Source organism: Papaver somniferum, chromosome 9 (genome assembly GCF_003573695.1).
Source record: "Papaver somniferum cultivar HN1 chromosome 9, ASM357369v1, whole genome shotgun sequence".
Classification (NCBI taxonomy): Eukaryota; Viridiplantae; Streptophyta; class Magnoliopsida; order Ranunculales; family Papaveraceae; genus Papaver; species Papaver somniferum.
Genome location: NC_039366.1, coordinates 39,792,441 through 39,803,938, shown reverse-complemented (window position 1 = coordinate 39,803,938; position 11,498 = coordinate 39,792,441). Strand labels below are relative to the sequence as shown.

The following is an 11,498-nucleotide window of genomic DNA, read 5'->3' as shown; positions in this document are numbered from 1 at the left end:
TACAAAAGGAGAAGACTTGAAGTCTTGAATGGTCAATTAGGATCGATATAGACAAGTTTCAGCTTCAGTTCATGGTAGTTGTAACTGACCACCTAATGACCATTCTCCTATTTTCCCTTCCACAGTGCCACACAGGGTAGCTTCAGTTCACCAGAAGCTGCTGCTTTACTGATCATTCAACGATTTTGCTAGCTATGTCACACGTTACAATTACCCACATTATGTAGTTTACTAACATTGATGGTCGAAATACATGGATCGTCTATGATCTGAGGAAAATTTTATCTTACTGTCAACTGATCTAACAACAATTCTGCAATGTTACAAAACTAACAATTTCGTCCACAACTCAAAATCAAATTTTCACAGAATCAGAAATCTTGGAGAAGTGATATTAGTGTTAGGAACCTTAAAAGAGAAACAAAGTCAAGGAGAAAACAACGAACACATGACTACCTTTGTATCCCTATACTCCTCATATGTACCCATGAGTGTCAGATGATAATTTTTGATCGGGCATGAAGCGAGACATGTGCTGAGTCTGCTGACTGACAACAGGAAAAGAAGAGTAATTTCCATTTTGGTTAGTGCTTGCGTTGTGATTATTATTGTTCTCTGTTTCTCCTGGTTGTCTTGGTTCAAGTAATGTATGCATTTCTGTCAAGTCTGTTCTAATCTCTACTTCCTCTTCCTCCTCTCCTTGGGTTTGTTCAGTTAACGTAGGCATTGGAGTAAAGCTGATTTCTTCGTCTGGCTTTGCTTGGGAAATTGGTGTTGCTGCTGTAGGCGGCATGTCTTTCTGATGACTTGAAGCAATCGGGCATTCAACATTCTGCCTCCTTTTTTGTGATTTGTGAGTGTTTGGTAGGAAACTCCCTACTATGACCTAGAGAAATAAGTGACAAATAACAAAAACAAGTTTCCCCCAATGAGTTGTAGAAATCATGAACTCACCGCTACATTTTATATCTAATGTAAAGATTAAAAGAAAACATATAGTATCTTACTTGGATTTTGCTGGAAGCTAATAACTGACCTGCAACTGCTCCGCCAACCACGCGACCATCAGGGCCAGCCAACGAGACACTTAACCCACCAGTTCTGCTGCGAACTCCACCCGCACTGTTGATGGTGAAGGAACCTGTTAAAGACAATATCTCGAAACTTCCCTGCATAAACCAAGGTAGCCAGAGTCCAGACCATCAATTTAAATGAGACAGAAATTCATGAAAGCCATGAAAAGCCAAGAAAAGGCCAAATAGTGAAATCTGGACCACCATCTAAGAACTACCAAGGCAGACAAGAAAAAGTTTTGTTACTAGAACCAGATATCCAATTTCGAGTAAACAATAAACGATACGAACAATTTCAGGAACATGCCTCAAATGACAAGATACCACTGTAAGAACCAGGTTGGCGAATAGTAACATTGGAAACAGCTCCATTAGCAGAAAGAATGCAGATGGCCCGAGGACCCTTGCGAGAAAATGATATTATCTTTGCAGCAATATCCTACAAGTAACCAACAAAAAATGGCATCACCTTTGAAGTCACATTACCATCGAAGCATAAATATTTGCAAACTCAAAAACATTTTCATTGTACAATTGAGACATTACCTCCCCTGAATCTATTGTCACTACATGTGGTAAGAACTTTCCTCCTGCTGAATTAGATACCCATTCACCTTCAACAATCAATTTACTTCAACGTGAGACGAAACTACATTCTCCAAATAAAATTACACCATAGCATAAGAAAGTGCAATTGTTTAGCTCATTTGAGTTATTTCTACCATTGTCACTAACAAAGACTCTCCACATTAGTGAACCCTATGGGATATAGTTTAAAGGGCTCTCCACACAATCAACCTTAGGACCCTTAAGAAACCAACTTAATTAGCAAAAATTCATCTATAATCACTGTCATTATTTTGTAAATCTAGAACCCATTTAAAATCAACCCTCAAAAACACGGACAAAAACAAATCTGTTGCTTAGATTAATAAAAACATTTACTTACCAAGAGAAGCAAGCAGTTGTCTGTTACCAGAACCTTTAGGTCTTCCTCTACTTCTTCTCTTAAAATCAGAAGAAGCAGATGAAAAAACTGGTGAGATTGACTGCACATTTTCTGACAAGGGTCTGTCTCTTTTGTTATTACTGTTAATTTCTACAGCTTTTTCTTCTTCAAGATCACCTTCTTCGGTAGTGCTTCTATCCATTTCAAACATCATTTCTTCACTCATTGTGCAGTCAGTTTTCATTTACAGACCCAGAAACTCATATACAATTGCACATCCCGAGAATCTCTAAAATGTAGTACAAAGCAAAACAGAGATTTTCGAAGAAATGGAAGTGAGGGTTACTTTTAGTATGAGTAGTAATGGCGGCAGAGATGAAAGAATCTGGGAATAAAAGTCAAGAGAGACAGATAACAAGACACTGTAATCTCATAAATCAATGGGATGGAGAGAAGGAAATCTTAAAAATGTGTTGTTTTTTAAGTTAAGATATCTTTTCCATTGATGTTAATGTTGTCTGAAACTGAGATTCAGATAAGGACAGCTTTGTCCAAAATACCCACATTTATAAAGTTTTTAATTTTTTAACATGGAGTGCAAACTATAAAGATGGCTTTCTTCACTTTTTGGTTCTACTTTGCCCTCCAGGCTCAGGGTGTTAAAATTGGTGGTTGTGGCATGGCGTGGAATAGCAATAACTTCAACCACGGAGCCTAAACCCACTTGCTAGGAAATGTTATATCATTAAGTGAATGTTATGATACGAGGATCTAATAACTTGTTTGAATTGGTATCACAAGTTATTTTTTTATTTTTAGAAATCGGAAAGCCAAAAATCAATTTGGATTTCGGGTCTCAAACGATTTCTAAAAGTCAAAACGATAACTTTGTGGAACAAAATAATTTACTTCTCACTTTACTCATGTAAATTAGAACTTCACACTTCCAAGATGTGCTCACGTGAGGTTGATTTCGTAAATTCGACAAATGACCAATCCATAGTCAATTCAACGCCGGTAAAAAGAAACAAAATGCTCAAATTTCCAAAAAAAAAAAACCATAATTAATGATGGTGTTTTGAAAAAGATTGATGATTGATCCTTGAAATTATATCTTGGCAAAGCATTGTAGGGTGATGATCTTATTGAAGAAGGTTTTAAGATAATGTAATTAATTAGATTAAATTAATGATTTCCTTAATTAGCCAATTAGAGAACGTTTGATTCGATAGAGTCAAGGACCACCATGTGCAACTAATCAACTGGAAATGGTAATTACTAATCCCTTGATATTTGTGTAGTAAAAAAATGTTTTAACGGTTCTTGGTTAAAGAGAGAGGTTATTACAATAAATAAATTGGTAAGGGGAAAAAATGAAAAATCAAAAAAGAAAGAAACAAAATTCAGAGCTTTGCTCTGCCAAAGGCCAAAGCGATAGCTAAGGTTTTAAAACCTGTCGGGGAGATGAAACCGTTGACTGACATTTTTCTTCTTCCAGATATCATATGCATTCTCATCCAATGGAAGATAAACTCTAATATCATTTCATGGCAAAACACTCGTAGAGCAAATCCCATGGGTAGTGTCACTCTTTCAAATGAAGGAGTGCACTACCAATTAGACCAAATTAAAGATTTTTATGGGTAGTTTTTAGCCCCTTTTTTATCCAAACACGTTCATGCACGTGTTCATTTGAACGAGTGGTTGGGAGTGGAACACTAGACGGGGGACTGTCCCCCGTCATACAAAATAATAACAAACGGAAAACAGTGTTCCGTTAGTAGAAGAAAATCTGGGTTGGACGGGGGACAGTCCCCCGTTTATAACATTTTTCACTATCTCACGGGGGACTGTCCCCCGTGAATGTTTAAATTCTGTTTTTTGAATGTTAAGGTTTCCCTCCCATTCTTATGTTATTATTAAATTTTGATTTTTTTTTGTTAACGGTGGACTGTCCCCCGTTTTGCTTCAAATTTTTTTTCTCACGGGAGACCGTTTTCCGTGTAGTGCTCTTTTTTCATTTTCCCATAGTGGGTTCACTCTTTCATATGAGCGAGGGGTCCTTCATATGGGCGAGTTAGTCTCCAAATGGAGACTACCCATAGGATATGCTCTTAGAGGCAGTCCAGATATATAGGCCAGTCCAATGCAGTGTGTTCAGCCATTGGGAGATGTTTTTGTCCTGCGAGTAGCCAAGTTGTATTTAGGCCAAAAGGGTGTTTCCCATAAATCATAAGCAAAAATATTTTGCTTCAAAAAGATTATTTCTTTTCTTTCTACAAGTCATTCTAAGTGCATTATAAAACACGTAATTGGGGATACTGAAGGGGATATTATAATAAGATAAAATAGGAATTTAAGTAGTAAATCAGAGTCACCCTGTATCCATATATTTTAACTAATTTCTAATTTATCCATCATTAATCAGGTTTAGTGATTAATTATAATTAGGAAATTTATAAGATTATTTGTTAAATGATTAGTGTATTATGATTTGGGTAAGGTGAGAGTAGAAGGAGGAAAAACTTTGGGAGAAAGGTTTTGGGTATAAATGGTGGATGATAGTGAAAAGAGAAATGCTGCTGAATCTTTAGCTTAACTACTACAATGAGTATATCTTGAATCTTCGGCAAGTGATAGCGATCCACAATTGCAATCATTTGTGGAACCAACACCCTTAGATCATGATTTTTATGAGTATGGAGACTCTCGTGAAGAACCAACCCAAGAAAATAAACAAGCTCAACATACGAGCATCCCTAATACTCAGGTCAGGTACATGGGTTAATGAGTTGAAAATTTGGTTTTTATCTTTGAATTCACCATTTTTGCAGCCAAAAAAATTCAGTGTCGTGGTTTAAATACAATGTCGGCATAGACTAAATCGGCATAGTATTCACACTACATCCATGTCGGCCAACTATATCCCCCATTTTGAAATGCATGTCGGCATTGTCTCAACCAAAAATAGCTATCCCGGTAAAAAAGTTACTTTTTACCTACCACAGAATATTCCACGGAATATTGTACCAGCATGGTCTAATATATACTAAAGTTTCCATGTCGGAAACTTGAGGAACCGTACAGGAAGCAATGACTTCCAAAGTTAAATACCGGGGTTGTTGGTTATTTATCGTCCACACCGACACTAGGTACCGACATTGAACTATATATAAAGAGCGTGCCGGCATTGTTGGTTCCGGCGTTGATTTCTTATGAAATTATAATGCCGAGATCGATTCAAAATTGGTCATGATTGTCGGTTCATTTCGATCATATGTCGGCAGTGCGGGCAAAATGTCGAGCATAGGTCCGGCATTTTTTTTTGTGAACTAATTTATTTTTCTTCTCATTCGTTTCTTAGGTTGTGACATATACTGATCCAACAAATGCAAAACCTCTTGGTCGGGATACGTCGGAATACTATAAAAATGTGTCTGGTATGTTGCCAAAGAATACTTTTCACCTAGTTCTTAGGGATTGCTTATAATGAACCTTATAATCTCCCGTGGTTTTCCTTATATAGGGAATAAAAATTAAAGATGATGCAATTAATTAGGATTTGGAGACGGCTCGTAAGATCACATGTGTGCTAGTGAGGAATGCCCAAGGTTCAAAGATTCGGTTTGAGATGGTTTGCGAGAGAAGTGGGTCGTACAAGGAGAAGAACAACCACAAGATAAAGGGTTATGTGTATCCAAAGAAAACTAATAGGGTATACAAGATTCGTACGAGGAAGGATGAATGCCCATTTAAGCTTCTTTTCTATTTAGAGGAGGTGAATGAGAAAGTGAGGTGTGGTTCGGTCGATGGAAGAAGGTTTCTAAGGTGTTTGAATCACCCAAAATGCAATGATTTTCAATGGTTGGAATAAAGCTGTTGCACAATCAGAAATAAGATAAAAACAAAAGGACCATTGCAAGACTATTGGTGGGTGTGATGGGTGTTTTATGAAGGGAACAAAACATGATGAAATAGAAGATGAACCAATAAAGATGATCCTTGACACAAATATTCCATACTCTGTCTTCGAAGATATTCGCGAAAGGCTCAAAGGTGCCGCAGTTTTAGAAAAGGCCAAAAATAGGAGATCATCTTAAACAAAAAGTACTTCATTCGCATGTTTTTTAGTATGTTGTAATTTCAAGTTTCAAATCTAATATAATAGATTATCTAGGAATGAAATAAAAATAGCATTCATAACTGATCTATAAACATAGTGAGCCGGCATTGTAGGTTTATTCAAACAAATACCGGCAGTCTAAATTTCAGAAGGGTGCACAGAATGCTGGCATGGACAAATATCTTCTTTACAATGCTGACATTCTGCAAAAAAAATCTGTTTTAAGAAAACAGATTGCCGTCATAGATTAGATAATACTTTCAATGTCGCCAAAGAAAAAATTGTTTATAGGAAAATAACTTATTGGTCTGACATTTAGCCTTATTCGACGGCATAGTATTAGAAAAAAATTCAATGTCGGCATATAAGTGTACAGACTTAACAATGCCATCATCTGTGCCGGCGTTGCCATATATTAACAATTCAATGTCGGCGCATATCCAATTGTGTAAAGAAAACTTTGAAAAAAACCTTATTCTAAAAATCTAAACATGTTCAACGTAAACCAAACAACTGAATTGTGCTCAAATGTTCTTAATCTAGCTACCACAAACCAAACGTAAACCAAACAACCAAAGAGTTCATCATGAGTTACAAAACAAAACAAATTCCAAATTGTTCAAACCCTAACAACCATAAAGGAAACACGAATACACATCTTCCATCACTCGGTCCTAGGCTTCTTGGCGGTCACCTTCTTCCTTTCCACGAACAAAGCTTTTGCATCTGGATCTTCCATTTTGTTCAGCTTTTCCTTGACTTCCTTCATTTCTTCTGGGGTCAGCACCTCTCATTTCTCGTTTTTGCAACGAAACAACTTCCTCAACTAGCCCAGCCGACCCCGCAGGTATCATACATCCAACAAATAATTATTATATATACTTATATAAGATTATGTATACATTGAATGACTAAGAAATTAACAATACTTACTAGCAATCCAACGGTCTTCTGCAGTCCGGAAGTTGTAGGTGGTGCCCCTGAAGGAGTTGGAACGGGAGGGTTTTCTGGGGTGAAACTTTAACGTTATCTGGGCGCACACAAAAAAAAAAGGATGTGAGTATTTCAGGTAATACGTCATTTAATCAGGAACGACTTCATCACCGTATCTACCAAACGATGTTGTTCCCTTTCGCTCCAATGTGCAGATTCTGGATTTGGCGTATACTCTACCTTCAACCTTAAGGCAGTTGAATATCTTCGAGGATAGTCAACAAAGTAACTTTCAAACACAAGTTTATGCATACTAGTTTGTTTCTTATATCCAAATTGTCGCATCACACGTCAGGGATCATCCATAACGTATCCCTTTGGGTGGAACAACGGTCCATTGTAAGATACAACATTAGGAAACCTCAAAAAGTGGTGATTTTCTCTATCCTCCTTGTAAGGGTCGAACACAACCTCTTTGGTAGTCATCACGTCCAAAGTCAATCTCATATATGTCAGTCTACGATTGTTACCGGGCTTCGGAATATTGTTGGTATCTCCGAGCTCTGGGCTCATCTGGTTGGATTTCTTTTTTCGACAAGGATGTGTAGTTCGCAAACAATGTTGGCATGTGTTTATAAGCCCATACCTATGCCAATGTTGAATGATACATATAAGAAGCAGTAATTTTGTTTCCAATAATAAAGGCATATGTGAACAATATATAAGAACATAAGTTGAAAAAAAATTACCTGGAGTAGAGTGAAATTCCCGACAAATTTATTGGTAACAGCCTTAGAGACCCTTCTCACCTCCGTCATCAAATGTGCAATTACCACGTTGCCCCAAGAATAGCTAAGGACCTCTTCCAACATATCCAAGTATTTTAGGTGGTTTTTATTCACCATGTTCCCACTAGCGTCAGGGAATACCATAGTGCTCAAGATGAATAACAGGTACGCGGCGGCTGTATAACGAATTTGTGCGGGATCCCAGTCATCATTATGTCATTTCTCCTTTGTCCCACCAAACCTCTCCCTAAGCATCTTCAGTTTCAATGCCTTTGTCATACAATTCTTATATACATAAAAGCTTTCTATTGAAATATTGTACTCCCAACCAAACAGTTTGTTAGTCAAAGCGTGTAACTTCGACCGTTATAGGTCCGGACAGTTATCTCCTTCTGCAACTGATTTGTCGTCAACCCATAAGCCTAGAATGTTCTGAGCATTTTCAGGGATCAAGTTCATCTCCCCTAATGGGAAGTGCATGGTATCAGTTTCACCATGAAACTTCGCAACGAAGTAATTGACGGTCACATAATCATACTCCGCATAATTTTCAACCAATGTATATAACCCAGAGTCGTTTACTAATTGTTGGACCTCTTCACATTCCAAAGCAAAAGGACATTTACTCGCAGCTTGGCATCGGCAAACACGTACAACTTTCTTATGATCCTACAATTAGGATACAATGAGATTATACATAAATAGAAAGAAAAAGAAATTATACATAACAATACATATGCACAAGGTAAAAATTATTACATAATTTTGATAGATAGCGCGAGCCCACGTGTCCTTGTAGCCAAATAGTGGTATCAGATCGAAAGCTTGACCCCAAAATTTCCTACCACCAAGTTCAGGTAACATGTCATCAGGATAAGGAAGGTGCGAACCTTTTTGTTTGACTACTTTTTTCTTTTGTTGTTATCCTTCTACCGGTTGTTCGCCTTCACCTTCACCTTGTCCCAATCCTTTACCTTGTGTCGGTTGTTGACTTGGCCCAACGTCTTTCTCTAAATCTTCACTTTTCCTTGCTTGTTGACTTATTGGATTAACCTTATCATCTTCCTCTTCATCGTGCTTATCATATGATTCTCCAGTACGTTTACGGATTGTTATTTTTCTGCGGTCCCTACTCTCCAAACTTTTCCTCTTGTAGAGCCTGCCCCAAACGCTTATTGCGACCAAATTATTTCCCTCGAGGAGGAAGAAACTCGGGAGTGCCAAGAGCGTTCTTCTTTCTTTTCTTAACGCCAACATCTTTACTTTTTCCTTTATTAAGTTCCTTGGCTTTAACCCTATATCAAAAGACATGTGAAATAAATAAACAACAATTAATAATCATATCTGACATCGGCATAGATATGCTGAAGAACGACATTGAAGCATACGTGACGGTATTGTTTAACGAAACATTGACCACGCCGACATTGAAATTTATTGAAAAATTATGTCGGCTTATAAACAAAAACTAAGGAATTTTCTGTAATCTTTTACTAATAATCCGGCATTGTCTATCGAAAGCTCAACAATACCGAGACATAATGCCGACATAGATGTCGAAACTCCGACAATGCCGAGACAAAATGCTGGCATAGATGTCGAAATCCTGAAAATGACGACAATGTTTACTTTCCTTAGTTCTTTCTAGATACCAAATGAGTACTGCCGGCATAGACGTAAAATTATAAATAATACCAAAAACAAATGTTGGCATGGTATTCAACCTAAAGTTAATGCCGGAAATAAACATGCAGTTTCTGGGAATTTTTGATATCTAAGCCGACATGGTATTCAAACTAAAATCAATGCCAAAAACCTGTCCCGACATTGTATTCATACTAATTTCAATGCCAGAAGCGACTATAACTAAAATGTTTGATTTAGGGTTCGTGATTCTAAACTAAATCCACTACTTTAAATCGATTAACACTTATAAAACAGTTCAGAACCACTTACCTTCTCACAGATACCATTTGTTCGAGAGTTTGACGGTTCGAATCCTCTTCTTTTTCTTCAAGAGAAATCTGAGCAAGCCTTCTTTCTGTTTTTGTTGAGCCACCGATTTTGATTTCGGATTGCGGATTGGCTTTCTTTCGTGGAGCCATGTTTATAGATCGGGTAATCGACTAAGATATTTTTGAATCGACAATTAATCGACGATGAATTCGTGTAAACGATGAAGAAGATGGAGAAAAAAATCAAAACCCTAACTAAGAAGAATGCCGGAACAGATGGGGGATATGATTTGGTTTTTTTACTTTTAGTTTTAGATTTTAATTTAGATTGAAGGGTATTATAGTCTTTTCAGTTTACCTAAAGGGTATTTTAGTATTTACATCCAAAAAACACCTCGTAGCAGAGACTATTGGATTGGGATATTAATTCATATCCCCCGATTAATTTCAATATCCCCCAATTGCGCGTTCTTTGGATACCAGAAGCAAAAATGTTTTGCTTCATAAAAATTGCCTATTTTGCTTCTAGAAAGTTATTTTTAAAATTTTATACCCAAATAAACATCTTTTTTTTTTACTTCTAGAAGTCAAAAATCTACTTGTATATGTATATCCAAACTGGCTAGTCAAACTTTTCCTAGCGTCTTCTAATTTTTTTGCTTTTAGATTTGGAAAAGTTACTTCGAGGAGTGTATCCAAAAACCCTATAAATCTTATGGATGCAATGTAGAGAATGACATGACACAAAGCAGTAGCGAAAAAAATATATTATCAATCTTTCTCCTCAGTTATGTGGAACGTGGTTAGAAAAAAACTATTAGGCAAGACATGATGTCTCGCAAAAAAAAAATAAAACACAACACTTTAGTTTTTCGCTTCATCTTTCTTTTTTTTCCCCAGTTAGTGTTTCGCTTCATCCGAGCGGGATATCATGTCTTTCTCACCTAAATTATTTGTTTGACCTTTTTAATGACATTCTGATTTACAGTCCTATTACTAATAAGTATTCCATCACATTTTTTTCTCTCACTCCACTTATGCGGGAGCTTTGCACCATCCATTGCAGTTTAGGCTTGTATATTGCGAGTAGAATGATGTAACGTGGTTTATTTATGAATTAAAGAAAGTATTTACTAATTTAAAACAGTGTTCATTACCCAAAAATCAAAATTGTAACCTCTTATCCGACTTATTTGTAATGTAAAACATTATTTATGACCAAATTTACGCATAAATTTCTGTAAACTAACTAACTTTCAAGCTTACTGACTCAAAAATGGTTGCATCAGTTGAAGATGAAACATGTTTTTCTTCCTTAACTACTTCATCAACACTTGATTGAGTACTACGTGGTCGACTCATCTTAGGTTCAGCATCATGATATGGAACCCTCACTAGACCTTTAACTAAAGTTCATAACAACCGGTCAAACTCTCACAGACTGGAACAAAGAAATTTTTGAGCACCACCCTAGAATGATCAACAAATCAACGAGCTGGATAAAATTGGCATGACACCAATGTTCTATCTGAAGTGGATGTGACTTGACATACTGGGTTTTCCAAGAAAAACAACTCAGAAGTCATTATACGACCCTGCTCCAATATCATGCAACTTATCGGCAACAGCGATCCCGAATCCAATGGCTGCAACTGGGTGATCATAATACCATTTTCT

General features: G+C 36.8%; 1 protein-coding gene across 2 annotated transcripts; it reads right to left on the bottom strand.

Annotated features, from left to right (window-relative positions):
• Nucleotides 1-240: 240 nt before the first annotated feature.
• On the bottom strand, nucleotides 241-2,533 carry LOC113313978 (AT-hook motif nuclear-localized protein 1-like). 2 transcript variants are annotated; one of them, XM_026562751.1, is made up of 5 exons: nucleotides 2,023-2,529; nucleotides 1,620-1,687; nucleotides 1,381-1,512; nucleotides 1,008-1,169; nucleotides 241-886 (listed from the first exon to the last, which is right to left on the bottom strand). In XM_026562751.1, exons 1-5 carry the CDS (start codon nucleotides 2,264-2,266, stop codon nucleotides 476-478), a joined length of 1,017 nt encoding a protein of 338 aa, XP_026418536.1. In that variant the 5' UTR covers nucleotides 2,267-2,529; the 3' UTR covers nucleotides 241-475. The 2 variants fall into 2 exon arrangements, with proteins under 2 accessions (XP_026418536.1, XP_026418537.1); XM_026562752.1 differs by having other exon boundaries at nucleotides 665-886; nucleotides 1,037-1,169; nucleotides 2,023-2,533.
• Nucleotides 2,534-11,498: the final 8,965 nt, after the last annotated feature.